The sequence below is a fragment of the Aplidium turbinatum genome, chromosome 1 (genome assembly GCF_918807975.1).
Source record: "Aplidium turbinatum chromosome 1, kaAplTurb1.1, whole genome shotgun sequence".
In the NCBI taxonomy this organism is placed as follows: Eukaryota; Metazoa; Chordata; class Ascidiacea; order Aplousobranchia; family Polyclinidae; genus Aplidium; species Aplidium turbinatum.
Genome location: NC_137472.1, coordinates 17,426,838 through 17,452,912, shown reverse-complemented (window position 1 = coordinate 17,452,912; position 26,075 = coordinate 17,426,838). Strand labels below are relative to the sequence as shown.

At 38.4% G+C, this 26,075-nt stretch overlaps 1 protein-coding gene across 1 annotated transcript; it reads left to right on the top strand.

Moving 5' to 3' along the window:
- Positions 1 to 9,865: 9,865 nt before the first annotated feature.
- Positions 9,866 to 23,662, top strand: LOC145773047 (uncharacterized). The gene is made up of 13 exons (XM_082584775.1): positions 9,866 to 9,975; positions 10,373 to 10,406; positions 11,159 to 11,267; positions 11,535 to 11,593; positions 12,135 to 12,259; positions 13,395 to 13,444; positions 17,336 to 17,800; positions 18,229 to 18,390; positions 19,034 to 19,081; positions 19,755 to 19,857; positions 20,080 to 20,227; positions 21,096 to 21,223; positions 22,310 to 23,662. Exons 1-13 carry the CDS (start codon positions 9,944 to 9,946, stop codon positions 22,377 to 22,379), a joined length of 1,533 nt encoding a protein of 510 aa, XP_082440901.1. The 5' UTR covers positions 9,866 to 9,943; the 3' UTR covers positions 22,380 to 23,662.
- The last annotated feature ends 2,413 nt before the right edge of the window (positions 23,663 to 26,075 follow it).

Genomic DNA, 26,075 nt, shown 5'->3' with positions numbered 1-26,075 from the left:
AACAGGTAAATAATTTCAGAAAAAAAATTTTGAATTTGGTCATGGCTACATGGCCAAAGCACCCCCCAAAGTTATCCCCCCCAAAATTTTTGAAATGTTGTTTTCATCTATAAATGATATCTTTTCACCAATTTTGACTGGAAATTCAGATTCCTTGCCCCCAAAAATGGTATTCTACATATTTTGGTTGTTTTTTTAGCTATAAATTACAGGATATTAGCAAAATTTGAATTTGGGGGGGGCACGATGCCCCGGTCAGGTGGTGAATTTCAAACCCCCACAACTTCTAAACCACTTGGTCAATTTCAAAAAAAATTTTTTTGGTGTGCTCAGTTAATGATTGTGAACTTACTGCCAAAGTATGAAACATTTCCAAGAGTATTGGTTTTTTCATGACTTGAAATATAATGGAATGACCCTTTCACAGCCCTAACTCGTAACTGCAAACCCTTACAAAAACATTGCCGAGGCCAAACGGCAAAAGTTGAAATTGCCTCAGCAATTGCTTTGAACGTTTATTACGAAAAAATTGTACCAAAACATGTAAAACGAAAAATATACTAGAGTAGTCCATCACGACCGCATTGTTTGATTTGTTGTGATGTAATAATGCCAAAAGTAGCGAGCAACGCGATACGCACGCTGTTTACGGTAATTCACGTTAGTGTTGGGTGATATTGAAAAAAACAAAACGATACGATATTTGAAACAATACTCGATATTTCGATACTTTTCGATATTTTTGTTCTAATTAAGAAAAGAGTTTCTCAGTCTTCGAAATTAGTGTCGGCAATTGCCGAGGTGATTGCCGACACAGAAGGCATGAACAATGCCCAAAAAGAAATTTATGTTTGTTTTACATTAATTTGACATCTAGCGACATTGAATTATCATAAAATAACGTTAATTGCTCAACCAGGTACCGGTAACAAATTAAAAGCTCCCTGCGAGAAGTGCCTAGATTTAGGTTTGCACTAACATAATTTTGACACAGTTGGGATACTGCGAGCAACACAAAGTCTATTTGATAAAGAACTAGCTGTCAGAATCGCAATCATCAGATGCTGTATCGGAGGATGAGGTTGTTGCGTTATCACTGGAATCAGACACATCAAGAGGCTCATCACTTGGCTGTAAACTGTAAATCTACACTGTCTTCGCCGTTCGCAATGAAGCTTCCACATTTTGCGGCTTTCGTGCTTTGATACCCATCCACACGCCTCTTTCGCAGAGCTTCATCAGGGTGTTGACTAAGGAACAAATCTATGGCTGTGGCATAACGACTGGCAGGAATGTCTAACCCTAACCTTGCAAGCGCTCTTGTGGCCTCGACATTTTTATTGCTGACGCTAATTTCAAAGACTGAGAAACTCTTTTCCTAATTAAAACAAAAAGTATCAAAATATTGAGTATTTTTTCAAATATTGTATCGTTTTGTTTTTTTCAATATCGCCCAACACTAGTGGCAGTTAAACCTGCACTTGAAAAACATCTCTCTGAAGAAGCAGATGTGGCAGTTACACAAAAATATTGCGCTTGACAAGAAAGATCTCTTTAATGTGAACAACGAAACTCGTACGTTTTTCCTATGCCGGATTGCACTAAATCGATAAACAATTCTACTTTTGCTGCAGCGAATTCTTTGCGACCAGACGGAGCGGTACGGAGTCGATCGTTAAAGCGATTTCAATTATCCGATTTCATGTGCATTTTGAAATCGGTTAGGCTTCACAACCGGTTATTCCATATTCGGAATTCTATTTTGCCCATCCCTACTTTAATGATCGACTTTAATGATTCGATACTTTAATGATATTAAATTTAACGATATTAAATACTTTAATGATCGAAAGTAAAATTGTTTATCGATTTAGTGCAATGCGGCATAGGAGAAACGCACGAGTTTCGTTGTTCGCATTAAAGAGATCTTTCTTGTCAAGCGCTTTGCAGTTTGCAGTCCTCACAGTCTTGCGGAAGTACTTATGGGTTGCTGGCTTTGTCTTGGCTTTTACTATGCCAGTACAGTGACATGGACGACTTGTTGAGCTGTGGGATTGTAGATACTACATGCAATAGTGAAGATGAATTAGCAAATTTGGCTTCCTCACCTTCATAAATAGAGATGCCTATCTCACGTTGTTGAAAGCATCCACTACATCTGTTGAAAATGCCCTTGTTTGGTGGAAAGCAAACAAAAACCAATTGTCTTGTTTATATCAGTTAGTTTCAAAATATTTTTGTGTACCTGCCACATCTGCTTCTTCATAGATATGTCTTTCAAGTGCAGGTTTAACTGCCACCAAGTTGAGATCCTGTTTGACCGGTGAACATTTAGGAAGCCTAAATTTGTTACACTGCAATAAGCAATTTTTGTGATGTTCATTGTTTTTGTAAACTCATAAAAATCATTAAAATGTGTCGATTGTAAAAACTGTCAATTATTCTAGGATAGATATCTGTATTCTATATTAGGTTTCAGTATTCTAGAATAGCTAATTATTCTATTTTGCCCATCCCTATCGTGTGGTTGTAAATGTTGGAGTTGTATATTTTTTTCTCTACCCTCCAAACTCTGTGTCGAACTGAGGTTCTAAGGAACTTTTTCCTGATGGTCTGTACAGACTGTACGATTGTATCATGCAATTCTAAAAAAGACCAATTACGGTTATTAGCTTTGCTTTTATTCATCACAACAAATTAGCAACTTAAGGAGGAACAAACCGCAGACCACACCATATGTAACTGCACCATCTACCATGCGCCAAATGGTGTGTGTAGTCTGCGTGAACTGGATAACAAACCAATTCAATGGCTGCTTGACACCTGCCCAAACATCTAGACCGCGTTGCCGTCGCTGCACAAGGGAAGTAAAAGGCACAGCCACTCGACCCCTGGAGTGGAGAAGAAGTAACTTAGCTAAATGACAACTATCACCAAAGCTGCTGTAAAAAAATTTAAAAAAAATCATGCAGTAATTTTTTTTAGCCAACCAGAGACTTGTAATTTGTGTAAAAGCTATTAGGTTCTATAACAGAAATTTAGCAAAACCTAAGAAAATGAATGAAAATACAATTTTAAGGCTACATTAAATTACACTGTTTGTTTACATAAAGGTAATGTGTCCCGTGTTGCACTTTTGACTCAGGTTTTTCAAAGTGTGTATTGTGTAAAGCCTAATTAATATAAATACTCCTAATTCTCAAACCAAATTTATTGCAAGGTCATAAAAAATGCATTGCACCAAGAGTAGTTATAGAGAAGCTTCTTTGACAAAATCAATGTCGTAATTCTGGAGCATTAACCACATGCTGACAAATTTTATTTTGTCATCAAAAGTGTACTTTATTATGCCATCAAAGTAACAAAAACTGTACATTGAACATGGGACAAAATTTATTTTTGTTTTTGAACCCCAAGTCCTAGATCCCTGTGCTGCAAGATGCGATAATGCAAGACACGAATGATGCAAACCCTGGATGCCGCAATACATGAATGGCACAAGACTTGGTTATTTCTTACTTGCGTCATTTGTATCTTGTGGCATTGAGGTGTTTTGCCATTGGTGTTTTGCAGTTCAGGAATCACGTCGTTTGGACTGCGGCATAAAGTCATGCATGCCTTTCTGTGTTCTAAGGTTTCAGTGCTTCGAACGTATACCAGTAACGAAAGTGAGTTGTTGCGGCTTTGAAACTAAGACCACGTTTTACATCAAAATGAAATTTTGTTCAGAAATATTTGGTTTGAACAATGAACAGGCTTCTGCTGAAGACCATGTTAGCTCGTAAAAATGTTGAAACAAAGCTTTCAAGAGAACTGTAAGAAAAACAAATGTACGGTACAGTAGGGTGGAGTGAAAAAAGTTTTTTGTTTAAATAAAAAAAAACGGGGTTCTTAAATCCCGACAAATGACCTAAAACTTCATTAAAAATCGACTTTAGGGGGTTGCCCCCATTTTCCAGCTGGCAACCCCCCAGTTTCTGCGCGTGAGGGGTAAAATTGCCCATCTCGGCAACCACTGGTCGTAGAGTCATGATATATAGCTCAAAAGCTGCCAAAACATCATGTTTCTATCTGTCCTAAGAAGAAAGTTTGCTCTATTTACATTACAAAACGAGTTATAGCCAAAAAACCAAAATATACACACATTTTTGTTAAAATTCAGCATTTTTTCTGACAAATTGTGATCTGTCATAAGTTTTTTGAAAAAAAACTGATATATTGCACAAGATATAGTAACACACTGATAATACCGAAGATTGGGCCCATAATCCAAAAATACTCACAACACAGTCCTTTTAACATCAGTTCAAAACATCATAATGAAGCACTCACATTAAGCATAATGTTAATTGCAGCAGTGCAAAAATATCACAAGTGTTTGGTGATGAACTTCAAAGAACTCATATTCACTTTGCAAAAACAAGTTGCTTTGCCTGGTGTAACATGTTAGCGACATGGCCGAGTGGAACTGCTCGTGGTTTTCAATACTGCAGCGGCAAAGCACGAGTTTGATTACGTCTGGAGGCAGATTGTGTTTGACATATATTTGGGTGGCTGGAGACTCGAAGAGTGGTAAACTCATATCCCAGTCGCCCCCAAACTTAACGTTTTTTCATAATTTTGTTGATTTGTAATTCCTCAGTTGAAATATTTCAAGTGTGAGCTTGGCTAATCCTAAAAGGCTCTGATTTTAAAATGACAATTCAGGCTTTCTGATGGCACGATAATCACAAAAAAAAATTGAATAGGTTGGCCTACCGTATGTCAATTGAATTAAAACGACTTATTTAAAATGCATTTTTGTGTCAAATTTTTTCATTAGTTTACGAGACTTAACTTTTTGGCAAGTGAGTCCATCTCGTCTTTCAAATCCTTACTTGTGCTGATGCTTTTGTTACGAGCTTCACATGTCGTTCCACTGTTTGATTGTGGCATGGATAAAACAAAATCAGAGGCTTCTCGCGGCATTCTTCCAACTCTGCATCAGTTAAGTGCTCAATTGCTGGAGAAAGTTGTTGATAATTAGGTTCAATATCAACTAACTCGTGGTATGCCTTTGCTTCCTAGTTCAACTTTGGAACACAGAACTTTAGTCATTCACAACTTCGGATGGGAGCTTTGCAAAGGCCAAAAGTGGTGGCGAGAGCTCTTTGAATTGAGTAACTAGCCAACAGGATACAGTTCCATGTAGTTTTTTCTAGTTGGACCGGCAAATGTGTCTGGGCCACTTGTAGCACCATCAAGACCTGCAAACACATGTCCCAAAGGAAATTCATTAGTAGCCCATGTAGCAGGCATACTATCCATTGAAGTGGCTTATTCAGCAACTCTTCCAGGCCTCGAATGCATCCGTTGTGTTTTCCTGTCATTGATACAGTGCCATCAGTACCAACAACTGCCAGTTTATTTTGCAATTCTGTACCTTATAATGAATTGAATAGATCTTGAGCTATGGTTCTGCCTTTGCCATCTTCAGGAGAAAAGTGGGCGAGGTAATAACTCCCCGGCTCGCCAACTGCAGTATAGTGTTCTTCTAATTGAACAGATCTGTAGTGCTTTTCGTTTGGACCTTGCACATTAATGCACAACCGTTTGTGTTGTATCTTTACGTCCATCACAGTATAGACCATTCACTATACTGAAATTTTGTTGCTCTTCTTGCCGTAGTTCCTCCCTGCATCTTTCACATTCGGTATTATCAGTGTGGTAGCCTACTATATCTTGTGCAACATATCAGATTTTTTTTTCAAAAAACTTATGACAGATCACAATTTGTCAGAAAAAATGCTGAATTTTAACAAAAATGTGTGTATATTTTGGTTTTTTGGCTTAACTCGTTTTGTATTGTAAATAGAGCAAACTTTCTTCTTAGGACAGATAGAAACATGATGTTTTGGCAGCTTTTGAGCTATATATCATGACTCTACGACCAGTGGTTACCGAGATAGGCAATTTTACCCCTCACGCGCATAAATTGGGGACTTGCCAGCTGGAAAATGGGAGCAACCCCCAAAAGTCAATTTTTAATGAAGTTTTAGGTCATTTGTCGGGATTTAAGAACCCCATTTTTTTCGATTTAAACAAAAAACTTTTTTCACTCCACCCTAATGTACAGGGCTGCGATTTTTGATGACGACGTCGCTCGACACGCGCCGTCACTATTCGACAAACGCCGTGCCTTATGGAAAAAATAAAATAAAAAAGGAGAAAAAAACTGAGAGAGGACTAAACGTCGTCAGGTCGAGGAACAAGGCGGCATCACGTGATGCAATCATAAGAGTGCCAACTTAAGTAAATTTTCTTGCGCCAGGTCCTTCAAAGCAAGGCCTTAAAGAGACGCTTCACGAGAGAAACTCCTTAGGCCAGTGGTTCTTAAACTTTTTGAGACACGCCTCCCTTTTACAATTCTAAAAAAAATTGCGCCCCCCCTTGTTTCAAAACCAAAAAACATTAAGCAGAACTGCAATTCATTTCCAGGTAAGTTGCATTAATGCGAAGGATGTAACTTTTTTGTGGATACCAAATGTTTAATTTGGGGATTAGTAGCAGATAATGCACATCTCAGATCGGCTTCACATCCAAGTTTGTTTCTAGATTTTGTCTTTATGTTCACGAGAGTAGAAAATCCATTTTTGCACAAGTAAGTGGATGAAAATGAAAGAAGTGTGCGTAACTGCGTATAGCCACAGCACTCACACTCTTGTAAATGTGCACATATTTCTCCCAGAACTCTGTTAGTGGCATTGCTTCAACGTTGTCCCTTGCAGTAGAATTTCATTTTAGCTTCAAGAATTCCTCTTGTAAATTGTCGTCTAAATGAGAATTTTCTCATTTAGACGAAAGGGATTCCTTGTCATCTGCCATTCTGGAAGTTCTGTGTCACCCAAGTCTGGAAAATAGCCTTCAAAGTTTTATTTCCAAAGTTGAAGGTAACACTCCACTTCGAAGTTCGAACTTAAGCTCGCCCTTTAGTTCAATTTCGTTTTTCTCAAGGACAGTATCAAGGTTGGAAAATGAAGCTGCATTTCCTTTTTGAACTCGGCGATGCCACAGCCCCAGTTTTGCTATGAAAGCCTGGATGGCATCATGCCATCATAGTCTTTGATACGATTAGTATTCTTTTCCTGCAGGAGCAGATTTAAATTATTAAGGATTTCGAAAATGTCCATGAGGTAGGCCAACTCGACGATGCCAAATTCTGAAAGACGCTTCTACAACTTCCGCCGACGACGATTGGCGAAAGCACTCGCTACATGCAATCTTCATTTTTTTAAAAGAGTTTTTCTTGCATTGGAAAAAAGCTAAAAGTTTACTTTGGTGGTCAAGGTGTTTTTTCCCCAAGATGACGCTGCGAACGAGTTGGTCTCAAACCGTCGTTGTTCAGATTTTAAAAGCATCTAACGCATTGTGGTACAACTTGGTCATTTACTATGACATCTATAAAGCCAAACTTCAGATAATTTTTGTTATGCTTTCTTTTTTTCACTACTCATTTTATGTCAATAAAACTGATTAATTAAAAATAAACCTAATTAAATCAAGGCTAAAATTAAAAAAATAGTTTACGCATGGTAGCCTACTATTGTAGAATTGGGGATACTGTTGTACTTCTAGCCTCTGTCACTTGTTGGTCAGTCGTTGCCATTATTATTAGCCTACAACTAAAGCTCGAGGCTGCTGTGTCAGAAAGCCATTGTGTTACGAGAGTTAAGATGTCGTGCAAACATTTAGCAACCCCTAAAACATCACAAAGAATGCGAGATGTGACAACAACACTCTCTGCAAACATTGTAGGCCTACTGCTGTAACAGAAAGTTTTATCTTCAACAATCGACTGTCCAGCGTAGTTGTGAAGACATGTGTAGTCATAATTCATGCAGAGTTTTTCAATTCCTTGCGCCCCCCTTGTGAGCCTCACATGCCCCCCCCCAGTTTAAGAACCACTGCCTTAGGCGTTTGCGCCGCCTTTTTGAACATTGCGGGAGAATGCTTTGATTGAAGCTCTAACGCCTGGCATCAAATATTTTGCCACACACGTTTCATGCTATTCGACAAAACGGGTTTCTTTTATAGATGAAATAACCTAGGCTACTTTTAGTTGTGAACGTTTATGTCAGTTTGTATTTCGTTGTATAAGCCAATTAAGAATATTGCTCTGTTAAAACGAATCTGTTGGATACTTGTTACGACAGTTTTTCACATCTAGAAAACAGCTTAATTTCCAACCAGATGTTCAGAAATACAGATGAAAAAGCCGCTGTTTTGATGGAAAGGAGTTCTCTTCCAGAAGCACATTTTGAACACTACTGGAAAATGCTTTGATCGAATTTCTAACGCCTGGCATCAAACATTTCGCCACACACGTTTTGTGCTATTCGACTCAACGGGTTTCTTTTATAGATAAAATAACTGAAGTAGGCTACTTTTAGTTGTGAACGTTTATGCCAGTTTGCATTTCGCCGTATGAACCAATTAACAAAATTGACTCTGTGAGATACTTATTGCAACAGCAGCACGTCAGCACGCTCTTCAACACCTACAACTGATGAGTGCCGATTTTAACAAGGAATGCCTCATTTCGCTGTACCGCACGCTTCATCAGCGCCTAGTATCCGAAGAGCTGTTTCCTTCGATTGAAAGTTTGTGGTACAACGTCCTCATAGAGAAAAAATTTTACCAGGATTTAAGTGAGCTGTCTTTTATCTGTAGTTCATTTTTTGCTTCATCTTTGCTGTGTTTCTTGGTAACTTGCATATTTCGCTCTTAACTGTGTTTGCGTGTAAGACCGGGTACGTACATAACTATTTACGTACTAAGCGAGACTAAAAAGATGCCAGGGAAAAATCTCTATCGTGCAGTAGGTTACGTTAGTGGTATAGAATAAGGGTTTTTTTTCTTTTGCAATCCTCAGTTTCGCGTTTAAAACAGTTCTCCTCCCGGAGCAAAGCAAATAATATACATGTCCGGCAGGTAGATAACTTAGCGCTTGATACTCCTTTGCAATCACTCAATCAGCATGCGATTAAAAACTTACGTGACACTGACGTACATCCACACAACTTGTGCGGTAATTCGCAGCCAAACACTTATCTGACTCTTGTGACGTCATGTTACTATTCAACAAACGCAGAATTTTTGGTCATTTGACAAGAATAAAAAAAAAAAACCTGCAAATGCATTTTGTTAATTAGAATAAAATTGCTAATAATTTTCTTATTTTTAAAGTCAATAAAATTAGAGTGATGTGACCATTGTAGTGGCCTGTCAGGTCAATACCACGGCATCCATAAGCATGATAAGCCCTTGATACGAAAATTGTTCAGTTTACTAGCAACAAAATTAATTATTTTTGCTTTTGTGGCACCATGATTAATACATGCAGTTTCTGCTTATGTTTGTTCTATTCTGTTGTTTTGCTTCAAGATTGATTTCACTTGGGAAATACTGTATTATACCAACAGAAGCAAAATTAATCCCGCTATTGACCATCATGTTATTACACCAGCGACTGTATTGCGCAGGCCTACACATTATTAGTTCCAATGCACAGCTAACCGCAATCAAGTTGCAATAATGTGTAACAAGTAAAGGTTGGAATAGCCTTGAACACTGCACTGCTATAAGTTAGCATCTTAATATTTGGTTTGTTGGCTTTATTTTGTTTTTGCTTTATTTTCTTTAACTAAAATATATTGGATTCGGTATAATAACTACTCCAAGATAGATTTAACCATTCAAAATGTCTATCCTATTGTTGTCTGAAGGAATGCTTGTTAAAATTGTTTGGTCTTTTTTTTAACTTTTAAAAAAGTAACTACCGTAGGCATTTCTATAAAACTTACTGAATTTATCAACTCACATCACAGTTTATAGCAAAAATGGCAAATTGGAAGTAGTCTGATACATTATAAAATATAATTGTTTGACCTGCTATTGGGGTGGGATGTATGGACATCATGCCAATCAAGTTGAAGGGTAAGTTACAGGCGGTATTTTCTTTACTAATCCATATTTTAGACACCGTAATGTTAACTTTGAAGCAATCCAATACAACTCTCCACTTCCACTGCACTGAGGAGATCCTTAAGGTTGAAACATTGGCCATTGTCTGCAGTTAGTAATGTTTTTTTAGACATTGTCTTTAAAAAATAAAAAAAGTTAAAAGTAATTTAATTTTTACTTTGTGTGGAGCTACATGTACTTAAGAGGTTACTGATATTTTTTTCTTTACCCATAATGTTAGTTTACATTTTTTGTTAACCGATAAGTGCTTAGTTATAGATCTAGTTAAAATGTTCTTAAAAAATACATGTATTGTTTACATATTATGTAAAAGTGATAACTGCTGTAATGATGTCTTTTTATTTTGTAGAAACAACAAGAATGGAAAACAAACTTTACAACAAGTAACTTTATTTTTATTTTTTCTGAAAAAAACAAATAAATCAGTGTTGCCCCATTCTCGGACATGCTATCTTTTCTAACATGGTAAAAAATTTGTCAATTCAACAAGAAACACAGTCATTCTTCATACAACTTAGTTACATGCTGATAATAGACGTAGTCTGTTTATATTATATTATATTAAAACATGTAATGACAAAGCTGTTATGTTTGCTCACTCTTATACACCAAAAATTTTTAAGAACTATAAATCCTATGGCGTTACCACTATGCTAACTTAGTCTGATTACGGTAAACAGTTCGTATCCAGAAATTTAAGAATATAGTACAAAAAAATGGATTTCAATTCAAGAAAAACTGTTTAACTGGGTAAGGAATGTTGATAAATATTCAGGCCAATTCAGTGGATGTGACCAGTAATCTTCATCAATTGCAAGAAATTTATGTGCGATGTTTAATTGCACAAAGTGTAGATTGATATGTACTGTGATGTATCCTGTTATTTTCAAACAAATTGTTTGCAATCGGTAACACAGTCTCAATATCTGCATGTTTTTGAACACAGCCTCTACACCTGCAATGCTTTAAACGGTTCTTCTGGTATCATTTTGATGAAGGGCTTGCTTTGTACTGCAAACAGATAGAAACGGTGGTGTGTGTGTGAAACTGAAACTCCGCATTTCAATTTTTTAGTTCTAATGTTTTCACATGTTTGTTTACTTTCAACATGTCAGAAAAACGTATTTTTCTGCAGCCTGCAGCAGTCAGCAATCGCCATTCATCATCCTCACAAAGCAAAGATAATAGAAAACATGACCAAATGCACAGGCAGAGATCGAGTGAAAAGAGTGTCCAGCTACAAAGTAAGAACTAAACCGCATTGTTTCAGCAAACAATTGAAAACATTTTGTGCTAGCGAAAATGAACAACCAATTTAATGTTAATTTTGGTGTGAATTCAGAAAAGTTTATATTCTGCAGCCTACTTAAGTGTGCTTGACCAGTAAGTAACTGAAGCTATAGTGTTGACACGATCATTAGCACCTTATTTTATCCCTAAAACATACCAATACATGATTACACGACTTTAACCTGTTTGCATCTGATATTTTCATATTTTTGTGGTGGCAGAAAGTGGAACAGCAAATCACAATTCAAAGTCATCAAATGAACGAAACAAACATCACAAGGTGAGTGCTGTCAAGATATCTACCTGTCACTTTAATTCATTGTTGTATGTTTAGCTGTGCGGACGTCAAACTGCATTGTTTTCTTGTGTAAAGTTGCTGAATTAAACCGAAAAATAAAACTGTTACATTAAGAAAAAACTTTTTGGGATTACTTCCTTGTGAGCAGTTCAGTGTAATAACTATTTGGTGCTGGCAATTTCTAAATGCGGAGTCTTTTTTTATTAAAATCTACTATTGTTATTGGATATGTTATAAGCATCTACTATTGTTATTGTATATGGATTATGGAACCGGCATTTTGCTTTTACTTATTTTCTTTTTCAACAAGTCTATTTTCACAAGCAGCAATGTTTAATGCTTTCATGAACGATTCAAACAGTGTTTTGCCACTCATGGTGCTAAATGAACAGTTTGACACCTTAAGTTTTTAAAGTTTACTTTTTTGAATCAATTAAATCTTTGAATAAAATTTTGGTTGGTGTAAATATGTGTGAAAATTCAATGTCTTGGAGGTTGTATAACGTATAATAAATTTTTACAGGTCCAAGGTGCACTGAGAAGCTGTGGAAATTGGTCGGAACATGTCAGCTCGTCGGGAAAGATATATTTCTACAACAATGCATCTGAAGTTTCTCAATGGGAAAAACCAAAAGACTGGAATGATCAGTTAGTTGCTGCTTTCCACATCGAATTGTGTAGTTATATAACTTACAATAACAATAAACATGAAAATACTGGAGTAACTTACCTGAGCCGGAATGGCCCGTTTCGGTGAGTCCGATTCGGTGAGTCCGATTCGGTGAGTCCGATTCGGTTAGTCCGATTCGGTGAGTCCGATCCCTTAACGGGGGATTTTTTCAATTTTTTTTTAAATTATGGGGTACCATAGGGGTACCATAGCCTAATTATCATTGCCGTTTTAGGGTTAGGAGTTAAGGTTAGGGGTTAGAAGTTAGGAACTCACCGAATCAGACTCACCGAATCAGACTCACCGAATCGGACTCACCGAATAGTAGCAGACCCTACCTGAGCAAATCACCATTGCGTTGGAACGTCGGTTGCTCAAAGCGACGTTTTTTTCGCTCTCTTGCCTGGCTAATTTTCATCGTTTTTAGTTTGTTGCCTGTTAAAGCTAGATGTTTGCATAATTGGAGCGACATCCTGTGTCTGATTCCATTTTAGAAACGATCCTCATCTATTTGATATATACATTGCTTTTCAATTTAGAATAATTTCAGGTCATATATATATTATATACAACTTGCCAATAATGGCCAATGTTAATTAAAAAAAAAAATTATATGTAAAACATTCAAATTATTTCGAAGTCTCTTGACTTTTTTTAACCGTAGCATTTGATACCAACTACTACGTTGCTGGTATGTTAAAGCGCAAGCGTAGTGCCGTATAAAATGAAACACCTACCGTACAGTAGTTAAAATAGTTGTATCTTGCATTTGACCAACGAATACATCATTCCGTTGCACTGTATGCACCTGGCGTGATGCCTGTCCGCGTAATTGCACGACGTTCAATAGCAAATGCATAGTTGTGCCAAGAGCGTCCAAATTTCAGTTTCATTTTACTCGTAACACATGCAATGACTTCAAACAAACCAGAAGACCCAATTTGTTTCCTTAATGCTTATATTCAACAACTCTTAAAGCTTATTTCTTCATGGGACGTAAACAGTGAGTTACAACATTAACAACAATGGTCGCTTGATGTTAGTTGTTGCATCTGCATCTCTGCCTATTGCCGCATGGCAACACTCATCCGTGACTCTTGCTTGTTTACACAGATCCGCAATAGACTTGAAGGCTAGGGAGAAAGCGAAAGTGGCTCAGAGAAGTGAGTTAACTTGTTATTTATTTCATTTACAAGCTTCACATGAAAGATCAGTAAGTTTTCTGTTTGAATAAAAGCCTAATTCGGACGGAAGCGATGAAAAGCATGTCGCTCATAAATCAAAATCTTTTTCAAAAGCAAGCATTCTCTAATCATCCATGTGTGAGTCACGTGACTTTACGAGTGTATATGTTACTTTATAAAGTATGACATGTCTAATTTGAAATGCATGCTCCATAGGGTGGTCCTTATTTTTTGACTTTTGAAATTTTTAGGTCTCACCTTCCCAAAAGGTTCCATTTTGGATAAAAACACCCTGTGTGAAATATTTTTGAAAAATATTAATGTTTAGAGGTTCCCCAAGCCCTAAAAATTTCCCCATACACTATGTATAGGGGGTGTGATGCGGTATGAAATAAACTTTTTGAAACCCCTCTAAACAACTTTGTGCAGACATGAAAACACCTGAAAGCACTCTTAATCACAGTATTTTAACAGCAATCACAAGACACAATTATTCCACTCTAAGACACAAATTTGTATTGCTTAATTCTCAAAAGACATAATTGTTCCACTCTACGACATAAATGTGTAATTGTGTATTGCACAATTCTCACAAAACACAGTTGTATTATTAGAAGCAGTGACGTTCGGTGGCTTAAACCGTTGGGAAAGCAACTTGTAAATATGCTGCAGCAAGGTAGTAGGCCTAGGCACGAAGGGCGTAACCGTCGGGCGAAGCCCGAAGGCGTGTTGCCGAAGGCAACACTATCAGCGGGGGGTCTGGGGGGCCTCCCCCAGAAATTTTTGAAAAACACTTCCAATTTGGTGCGCTCTGAGAGCATTTTCAAAACAAATCAAACATAAAAATCTGTCAAATTGTGCTTCGCCTATGTCGTGATCATACAGTACATCCATTTAATGTTTAGAAGTCATGAACAATCTTAATTTTAACGTTGCAGGACCAAAATCCAGTGTTAGACATGGAATAATAGTTGTCTAAATATTTAATTCGTCATGAATGTTCATTCTGAGATATTCAGTTAGGCCTACACTACAAAAACTAACACTTAGGTCTAAACATTACAACCGCAAGCAATTTGTACAAAAAGCTGGATAAGTTTGCCTCCTGCGTATAGAAGCTTAACAAACTAAATATTGCAGTCGCACCTGAACGTTCATTGGCGAAGTAACGTTACATCAACGCTGTAAAAAGGGCAAAGGCATGACTATGAAAGCTAGTAGGCTAAAGTACAGTACATGGCGAGGAGACATCAAAAAACAGCAACAATTATTTCGGCATTATGATGCTGGTGCTGTGTACCGTGACGAGCACCATTCTGACGAGTTAGTCTAGCCGCTCTAGCGAATGTATGCATTGACGTCACTGGGAAAGCAAAACTCACCTGGTCTCACCATAAGACATCTGATTGGCTAAGCAGTTGGTGACGTTTTGCAAAACGACTGATGATTGGATAAAACGAAGGCGTTTTTTGACATTTTTGAATCTGGGTAAGCAACTTTGATAGTTGCTTACCTAGAGCCTCAGTGATTGTTTCTGACAGAAGCGTTTGCGTTAATTGGCATTTATAGGCAAGACATGCGGTTTGGTGAGGATTTAGACTGCTCACAAGCGTTACGAGTAATTCTAGTCACGAATACAGTAATTTTCAAGTTAAAATAGACATGATAAAAATAATAAGAAGTTAAACCTAGAATTCAGTCATTATAGCCTACTTTGCATAGTTTTCGCTCAGGTAAGCACTGCTTTCCTTGCTTTCCCTCACCGATCGTCACTGATTAGAAGACACAATCAGGCCTCGAAATGCATGGCGGACATGTCCGCCGTCACAGCATGTGATGTCCGCGGAAAGTACCATCTAGATCGGTCATATTCAACGAGCAGTAGGAGTACATAGCTCAAGAGAATTATGAAGATTCTTCCACTGATGAAGAAGCTGCAGCGGGTGTTAAAGATATTAAGGATGACCTTATTCAGTTCATTCATGTAGTATTGGCCAAGGAATAGCAACCTCGAGATGATTATCGTAAACTAATGGAAATCTTATTGCTTTTTCTTGGAGATACTACACTGGGGCAAGCTAATTTTAAAGCACCTGGTGCAAGCCATCATGCACGGTGGATGATGAAAGTGATATACACCTTTGAGGTGTGATTATTTCGAAGTCAGTTTCACCTGACGGGCCGTGAGCAAACGGTCTCCATGACCTATGTGTGTTTTTTACACGTATCTATATCAAGGCGTGGATCACAGCTCCTTTGACTATAAAAGCTCCCAACAATGATTTGTCCTTATATAAAGAATTGGAAGCTTATAAAACTGTTAACAAAGGTATCTCCGAAGCAACAACTGAAAAGATGGGTGGTGATCTGTGGTATCTTTCGGAAGAGCTTGTTGCCCTTTCTCTGTTTGATGATGATGTTGCAGCAAACATCAAAAAAGAAATAGTGGAAGTGATGAGAATTGGAGAAGAAAATTTGGAAGCACCCAATAAAAGAGTCACCATGACACCAAACAGCTTAAAAACTAAGACACCATCTTCATTTGCCAGTACAAACACAAAGTTGTTGTTCAAAAAATTAAGCCTTCCAGATTCTTTTCTCCATCTTCCTGCGTCAGAGTGGGAAGAAAACAGTGCTTATCAGACTGCTCGAGAACTATGTAAATCTCTAGCTGGGACCAATGATCATGCAGAAAGAGCTATAGCACTTATCCAAAACTTTTCTGGGCGACTCACTAAAGATGAGAAACAGTTGCAGTACCTTCTTCAAGTAGTTTCAGAACATCAAAAATGCATTTCTGAACCACTTAAAAAGGCTTTGATGTGACATTTTACCATTTTTGAGGCGTTGACCATTATAACCATTAACCAATAACTATTAATTTGCATTTAGCAAGTTTGTTTTAACAGGACCGCAATATCGCATGAATCCCAATTTTTCTAAATTACACATCCAATATATATCTATTCAGCGTGTATTGTTATTTTTATTACAACTAAAGGCTCACTTAAAGCTATTGCTTTACACTGTTTGTTGCGCAATATTTCGAAGCAATTGAATTTGCTTCATCACTTTCAAACATGTGAACATTATCTTTTTTTTTTATGAATAATATTTATCATCAAGATCACAAAAAAGAACTTTTGTCTTAGGTATACCAAACTGGGTTATTATTTAATGCCATGCTGATGAAAACAAGCCATAACACTTGTGCATTTCAAATCCGCATGGCAAAACCAAGCTTACAGAGGTATGACATACATGCATAAAAACGTGAAATTTTCAGAGGCCTCGAGGAACCTCTAAACGTTAATATTTTTCAAAAAAATTTTCACACAGGGTTTTTTGTGGTAAATAGAACCTTTTTGGGGGGTGAGACTTGAAAAATTATAAAAAAAATTTTTTATCCCCAAATAAGGACCGCCCTAATGCTGCTCCATTTGTGAGTTTATGGGTATCTATAAAGAAGAGCTTTTAGTCGCAATGCAATCGGAAGAACGAAGTGATGCTAGTTCTTATAAACATGATGTCGCATTAAGAATTGAACACAATTCAGCATCAAGCTAAACAAAAAGTTAATAACAAACCTGCGAATTGCCGAATGCTTTCATGGACCAGATGCTGGACTTCGTAGCCTTGCTAGCCTCAGCCAAAACTTCATAGTCTTAGAACCTCCACATCTGCATTTTTTTGCAGCAAAAGAAGGTGATACCCACAGTACGGTGTATAACCATCGTCTTAAATCGACTTTTTCCTGTGTGGTAAACATAGTATTTCTCGACGCATCATGTGCTTTGGATTGATGTGTCATTTTTTTTCGTGTGCTTGGAGCTTTGTAAATGAATGATTTCATGCGTCTTTTGTTCATAGCCTCCTCCAAGGGTCATCGCTCCTCTCAGTCTTCAAGCACAAACAAACCCATCTCAAACAACGACGCTGACAAGGACTACCGCACACGGAAGGATTTTTGCGACCGAGACTACCGGACAAAACAGTCCACTGATGGTAATCACGATTACAAAGACATTGATTACCGCAGTGCCCCAGTGTCGGTCACCTCAAGCGTTAAAAACAATATGAAGCGAGCTTCAAACGCTGACAAAGACTACAGATCAATCAACGCTACAATTTCATCTTCTAATCCCGTATCGAGCAAGTCAACTGCAGATACGAATAGCAACGGAGAAGTCAAGCAGGAGCTCTACGCTCCATCAACTGGAGAGTTCTATGACTACTCGTCATGGAACAGCAACCGCGTGTCGTCTGCCAATCAACCTACTAACGGTGCTCTCTCTAGTGAAACTAAGAAAACGGCGCAGGCAACTGTAGATGGAGGTGAGATTATGGATTGTAAACCTATTGTACTATTAATAGTGTCCATAGTGTTGGAAAACCCTAACTCATGCTACACTCGACTGCCGAGAAAACACCTCACATCTTAGTTTAAAATTAAATCTATCTCGAGTAATGTTTTTTTTGTCGTATCCAGGCTTACACCCGGTGGTTGAAGATTTAAATTAAGTGAACGGGAAGGCAAGGAAGCCAATCTTCGTGTCTGCCTTTGGGCATGTCTTTAAGTGTCCTGCCAAAGACACAGCCGCATGCTCTTGAGCAGTGTCGAACCGGCACCCTTTCAATTGCCGTTCCAGGGCTCACACCACTCGGCTATGCAGCCAACGAATGAGTAATGTTAAAGAGTTTAAACTGTTTTTTGGACACCGAAAACAAAGGCTATTGCACTCAGTGACTATGTTCTTATTCAGATGCATCTTCTACGACCAGCAATCCGACAAACTCATCGCAAACCAAAAACGACTCGCTCTCTGCAACGTCCGAGTTTGTACGAAAACTTTCTAATGTTCTAACCCAAGCAGCATCTACGTCTAACACTGATGGCGGAAAATCGGAGGGTGACATAAAAAATGGTAACTCTATGCTTATCTACTGTGTATGTAGTGGAATGGCGCAGCGGATACGCCGCTCGCTTTCTAATCATGCATTCCTTGTTCAACTCCCAGTCTGTCTGGTTGAAAAACTACGCTCACTTCTACGCAAAGTGTAATATATTCGGTAGGTGTAAGTTGCTGAAGGGAAGACGGCCGAGAGAAAAAAAATAAATGTCTCACTCTCGTTTGTGCTGAAACCTGCATTGAATAAATATTAGGTCACGCCCTTAAAATAGCAAACGTTTTTTTGATTCTGTTAAAGAATTCACTTACGTTGTTTGTTGCCACTACAGCTACTGCTTGGCGCACCACACTAGCGCGTAACGACCACCGCTTCATTATCCATCCCGATTTAAATAGCAAAATAAACATGCTGTAAAGCCTTGACCGTAACACGTTAACCATAACTTCGTTTCATGTTGCGGCATTAGGCGGTAGGCTTCACGTTATTGTAGCATCCTTTGTTTGTACATTGACGATCGGACTGCGGTGTTCAACGTTGGTCAAGATCTTTTCGTTTTTGCGCACCGCTTGTCGCTCTCAAGTTGCACACAATAGTTAGATTTAGGGTAAATAAGTTATAGTATGGGCCTAATTGGCGAATTGTTATTTTATTCGACAGTTTTCCAGATGCTTCTTGATGCTGCCACCCAAAATCAAAGCAAAAACTGTAAGTCAAATAAATCATAACAAAAGCAATCCCCATTACCACATTGTTGTGTTTCTTAATTCGTTGTATGCGCACCATGTCATAAAAGTGTTTCGAATTTTAATTGACTGAATTTCAACCTCATCATCCCAACATGGTAAAAGACCATATGTCTTTACCATGTTCTGTCTCGCTGCTCTCGTCCAAATGTTGCAAATCTGGTTATCAATATCGTCCTTCTCTCTTTTCGTCGGCCTTCCTTTATTCTGGCCTGTCGGTTGCTTTCTATTTTGGCTACGTGACCAGTTCCATTTAATTGCGTAAGCTTTTGCTGCTGCATTGGCATATTTGTTTGTTCTTTGAAGACTTCATTCCTGATGATTTTCTTTCTGTTAACATTGAGCACGGTTTTATTCGTGTTTTTTTTTTAGACAACTTTAGCTGACTGACACCAATCATCTTTGCTGCATTACTATTCTAATCTACTATTGATGTCTTAAGCAGGGTCAAATAATTTAGGATGTCAACTTACCGAAGCTAAAATAAACAAGCATTCCAAACATTTGTAGATATGAGCTCAACTTGCACTGTGTTTTTTAAATTCTCAAACATTTTGGACCGTTATGATCAGCGGACATGGGGTGCGCAATATAGGCCTATACTTTGTTGAAAGGAAAGCAAATCTTTTTTATAGCTACAGAAGCAAGCCGTCAACCAACTAATGAGGACAATGCTGCTGATTCTTCTGAGGTTCCTCCATCAAAGCGAATGTGTCTTGATGCAGTGAAAGAGGAAAAGTAAGTTCCTGAACACGCTATGTTAAATTTTGTGTTTTTTCTTTGGTGTATGATTATTTGAAAATATATGACGTATTTTTTGTGAAAAAGCGCTTGGGGGCGCCACAATAACGCTTCAGACTTAACGCAATGTAGCCGTGTAAAGCGACCATGTTTTGAAAAAGGCCAATATCAGAAGTTTCACAACATTTCTGATTAATTTGCTATGTCATAACGTTGCAGAGAATCAGCGGTGGATGCAGCGCAGAAGGCAGACGACTCGTTACCTACTCTAGCCGAGTTTAAAAGCTTGGAGTCTTTTCGTCATGTTTTTGATCCTTCTTCGATTCTGCATGTCCAAAATTGGCCTACAGACCACATTGAAAAGCAGGTAAGCTTTCTATTTAATTATATTCGTCGTGGTTTTGGTTGGTTTGAAATATGCTGAATCAGCAAATTACCAAGCTACTTGAAATTGGCAAAGCGAGATGGTGGTGTGGTTTGCGCTATCTAATTGTGCTGGTGAACGGAGTTCGATTCCAATATCAATCAGGCCTTTTTTGTTTACTCTTTAATGCAATGAGTAATGCCATTTTTGCAAATGTATCCGCCGCAATCCAAGAAACAACCACCGTTCATCAACATGTCTTTGTTTACTCGTCAATTCCTTCGCTCATAAAAAAAATTCTCTAAAGTCTGAATTAGCTTCGGGAATACCCTGTTTTTTTTATTGGAAAAACATTACATCGCAAGCCAATGCCGTAGAACTTTTTATAAATTTGATATGTTGGGTCTGGATAATGGTAGTCCGACAACTCGGCATGCGACAACTCGGCATGCGACAACTCGGCATGCGACAAGTCGGCATGTGACAGCTCAGCAAGTGCTTCAACTCATCAAGTACATTTCAGCTAATGCCGAGTCAGAAAATGAGATTTACATGCTCACGTCGGATTTGCTTGGTCATCGCTTGTCAAAGTCATTTTTTTGACTTGTGACATTCTAAGTTATGGCTTGTTCAGTTGTTACTTGTTTCAGTTTCATCATTTACCAACTTCAGCCACTTGTTGAAATGTTGCTAGCTCAGTTGTCGCTTGCTCAGTTCACAACTGCTGACTTGTAGGTCAGGAGACTCTAGATAATGTGGTCATCTCCTTCACGTACCATGATCTCTTAAGCCTCCGTTAAAAACGTTTCACATTCACATTATTCGGTTACCTACAAGCATGATCCACAATCTACAATGTTATTATTCGCAGTGCCAACACTTGTCTGAAGAATATCATCGGTTCGTAGCTGAGTTCATGTCAGAACTGAGCGTGCTCTTGACCAATGCAAGATCTCAAGTTAGATCAGCGGAAATCTTATCGACTCTGCGAGAACAACGGTAAGTGTTACGGGTTGCATTTTATATTTTATGTAATGCATTTTGGATCAATAGGGTCCTCATGGCGTCCTCATCACAACTATCAAAAAAAGGCAAATGACATTTATCGGGCATGTCTACCGCAAACGCGGAATTGAACGCTCGGCAATGATGGGGCGATTTCCTGGTCAGAGGCACCGGGGACGTCCACGTTTGGAAATCTTCAAAAATATTTCAACATGGACAAACCAAAATTTTGAAAACCTAATTAGAAGTATGGACAATCGATCGTTGTGGAGACTCACGGTAGCCGACGCCTTATTCAGGCATGGCCGATGATGATGAGGGTCATGTTGAAATTTCAATTTTTTTTTTACAGCGCTGAAGTATGTTGTCGCTTGTCATTCTTCTGTAAAATGTGCGTGATACAGAAAATCCGATGCTTTTGTTTTTTTAACGTTATTGATCATTAAATTGTTGTCTGGCTGTGGAAATTTTTTACGATTGCAGACGAAGTGCGATAGAAAAACCCAACATATTTAACATTTTGTTGTTGTAACAACGTTTTGCTCAACTCATTTGACGTTTCAACCTTTAACATGCAATCACGAAGATAACAACAATAATTAAAATCAAGACATTTCTACATTTTGATTTGCTACATGCGACAAGACATTTGCTGCATGACATTTGCTGCATGCGACCTTGTGGTTGGATGCTTTAGTAAACAGCGGTGTTATGCGGCATGGTGTGAAACATGGTCAGGAAGCAGATCTCCTCTGCGTCAAGTTATCGGGTCTCCGTTTGAGAACCAGTTGACCTCTTCAGACCTGACTCATCAAGGCGTAACTGCCTGCTCAATGGTGCGGAACGTTTTAGTGCACATGACGTGTTGTGTTGGGGCTAGGCAGTGAGGACCAGACGGCAGACCATATATTCATGAACTATCCGCTGTACTGGCGTCCACATACTGTGGCGGACTTAGTTTCCATTGACGATACACAAAGCAGTGGCTATCCGACGGATACCCTGATGTTTAGCGACAATACAAGAGAGGAGTATCCCAACCTTTTTCTCCCGCGTTATTATCTTTTTTTCTTTTTGCAGGGTTTTGTACATTCGGCAACAGATCAAAGATTTGGGAAAGGCTTCAAACGCGCCGGGACCATTCACTTGAGTATTGTCCGCACGGTGGTGCTAGAGATGATCTGTGCAATGAATTAAATGCAGAAAGCCAAGTGAACGAAGAGTCGTGCTTGCCCACTGCTGCACAAACGTAGCGGATTGGCTTCAACGCGGGAACGCATGAGGACTAGAGATGGTTTAACACTTACGTTTTTTCTCAAATATTTACGTCTGCTTGCACAACTTCTTTTTGGGTTTCCCGGTCATGCGGTGGTGAGAGCACAGGCCGACGCGCAATGCGTTTCTTGTGTTTTCATAGTGATTAACAATTACAATAAGCAAACGACACTTGCTGTGTTGGCTTTGTGAAAGCGTGGTATTGTCACACTGACTTTTGGCTGTCAAGTTGTGGACACATGCTGAAGAGATTTTCCAACATGGGTTTAACATTATTACATTAATATTTCTACATTATTGTAAAGAAGATTATTATCAATCTGAAGACATCTTGTATTTTGGTTGCAATTGTTTACGTTTGTCTCAAAAGATTCGGGAGGAAATTAGAAAGTAATCCAGTCACCTGAAGCTTTCTTGAAGTCTTTGCTTTAAGCTGAACACTGTTTGTATGGATAAAAAGAAGTAACAAGTTCTTGTCACGTTTAGAATAGATTTTGGTAAAGAATCAACCCAAAATGAGAGGCGATGCCTTTCAAAGTACAGTATCATAATTTTATTTTTCTTTGCAATGGTCTTTTTTCATTAAGCACACCGTTTTGTTGACACATGCTCATTTACAGCTAACTGTCGTTTGCGTTTCTGTGAAGTACTGTACGTTCATACCGAGGGCTGCGCATTGTAAGCAGTGTCCAGATTTTATATACTGGCTGCAAGCCTTTTACATCAGCCTTTGATCTCTTGTGAAGCTTTATATTATTAAAAACTAATTTTCATCCATTTAATTGTATGGTCGCGAGTTCACCAGCAAACAAAAACGCGTCTCAGTTCAGTTGTATCTTTTGGTTGCCAGTCTTGTTAAAACCTGCTGAACATTTGTGAGCACTCAAGAGCAGAATTTTATTTTTCTTCAAGGATAAATACTGCCATCGGAGTTTTCAATTGAAGTAAATAAATGAAATGTATTTCTTTTTATATTATCACTTTACGTTGGTTCAATGCAAGGATACATTGCTGCAAAGTATCCTTGAACCGCAGATTGGAGATCCACAATATTTCTATTGTATGCTTGTGTGTCCATGTGTAGCCCGTATGCCTAGCGTGTTCGTTTTGTCTTGTTAAATGTTTTTTTACGTTTAATAAACGACTCTTCACGTGAAAAGTCAAGTCTTTGTTGCATCATAATTGCTTTTGAAAAAGCTTGACCTTAGCTAGTCCAGCTGCCAAAAGTTTGTAACGTTTCCACACGTTGAAGAGATGTAAAAACATTCTGGCGTATAGGATGTGAGCTATCTGGTTAATGAGACGCCTGACGTTCATAGGCGTAGCCAGGGGGCGAAAGGGGCCATGCCCCCCCCCCCAATTTTCAAAGTTTGGATTCCGAAGTTGAACCCTTTGTTGAAAATATAATATAATTTGTATAAATTTATATCGTTTTCTAAGACATCTGGTTATTAACACCCCCAGGACTTGTTTTAGACACACAGAAAGACACCAATAAATTTTGCAAATCGTAAATTGCGCAAAGTTTACGCGATTTACGCTTCTTTTAACTAATGTGTGGAAGCAATTTCAGAATCGCTTACTCAGAATGTTGTTTTTTTGTGTAGCTGAGTTTTGTGTTCTCTAATTTTAGCCGCAGTTTTTGCGCGTTCGTGTGAAACAGCTACCTTTAATAAGGTAATAGCTGTTTATCTGTCTATAAATTTCATACAAATATTACTCTGAAAGTGTTTCCAGAAAGCGCTATAATCCATTATTTGAGTGTAAGTTTGCAAAAATTTTCCGGGGGAGCATGCCCCCGGACCCTCCTAGAATACGCGTGCCTTCGGCACGCTCTAACCCCCCATCAGCTTTATTGCTTCCCTTGCTTAACCCACCAAGATACGCCACTGCACATCAGGTGGCGATATCTTCAATTAAACACTTTGTCGTTCTCTTCAATTCATCAAATATTTGGTTCCCCTCAATTTTTTTTTCTGGCTACGCCACTGCTGACATTGTTGTTTTTGGAAGCTTTCTGCACATTTTGCCATAAAACCTGTTCACACATACAGCTATGCTTTTTGAGGAATAAACTGCCGTACCAATACATAAAAACTACTTAGTCCCTAGGCTCTACTTTTGGCCCTTCACTATTCTTACATCAAAGGTTTATCAAACATTATCCTACATGTGGCATCGTACCTATAGGCGTAGCCAGGGGGGCGAAAGGGGCCATGCCCCCCCCCCCCCCAAATTTTCAAAGTTTGGATTCCGAAGTTCAGCCCTTTGTTAAAAATATAATAAAATTTGTATATATTTATGTCGTTTTCCAAGACATCTGGCTATTAACGCCCCCCAGGACTTGTTTTAGACACAGAGAAAGACACAAATAAATTTTGTAAATCGCTCAAAATTTACGCGTTTTCCCCTTGTTATCTCGGAGGTGACGGTTCGACGCCCGTCGAAGTCAAACTTTTTTTTTCTTTAAATTAATTTTTACGATGCATAAGAGCTTTTCAAAAAAAGTAGGGTTAGGGAAAGCTTATATTTTATTATCATTGCAGAATTTCATTGGCAAATAGTTATTTCGCAATCTGAATCAACCAATTTCTTAAAACACTTTCGGAAAATCTTACTTTTAGAGCGACTAGAATCAATGAGACAGAAATCTCGTGGGAAAAAAATTTCGCGACCGGGCCTGCGTCAGTGGTTTAAAGCCTCTACAAGTATGCGCAACTGCCAGGGTGTAGCTCTCAAAGAAGCTTACCCAGTCTGAAGGATAAAGAATCAATCCATTCAGGTGTAAACTTTTGATTAGATTCCAAATTTGACAATGTTTTCTATCCACTCGGTATCGTATTGTTTGGCCAACTTTGCCGCGGATATCGAAGACTTCTTATTAACATCCTTGATCCCTTATCAATGTTACGTTTCCCGTAGCTCCCTATGTTGCATATATCCAACAATGATGTTTGGGTAGTATACGACTTTTGAGATAGTAGAATAAAAGGGAAACAAAAAAAGTACTTGCAAGTGACCTCACTGCTAAATATTTTGTGTTGGTTGTACTGTGCTAGGTTACACATGTTTGAAAATTGTTTCTGACAAATTGATTTTCGATTCTTGGGCGCTACGGGTTGACCAATGTTACAGCTAACATGTGTAGCTAATAATGCTAATTCTTGTATTACTGCAGTTCCACAATGATACGCCTCTACAAAATCGGAGTGTCTGAAGAGTTGGTGTGAGTGGTGACTGGTGATTGGTGAATCTAGGCTTATTCCTAGAAACTCCTGTGGCTAATAGACAGAGGTGGGCAGTAACTAGTTACAAAAGTAACTAGTTGCTTTTTGAGCAACTGCAGCGGTAACTTTGTTACTATTTTCCAAAAGTAACGAAACGCGGTAACTACAGTAGTTCCTATTAAAGCACTTTTTCAACAGTTACAGTTACAAGTTACTTTTGTATTGAAATTTCAGTTTTTAATTGACGTTTATTTCTCTGCACGTGTTTGTGTCTTGCTTAGTGCGTGTTTGCTGCGTAGGCGCAATAATGCATTTTTCTCGCAGATATATCGGCGCAGCACTGC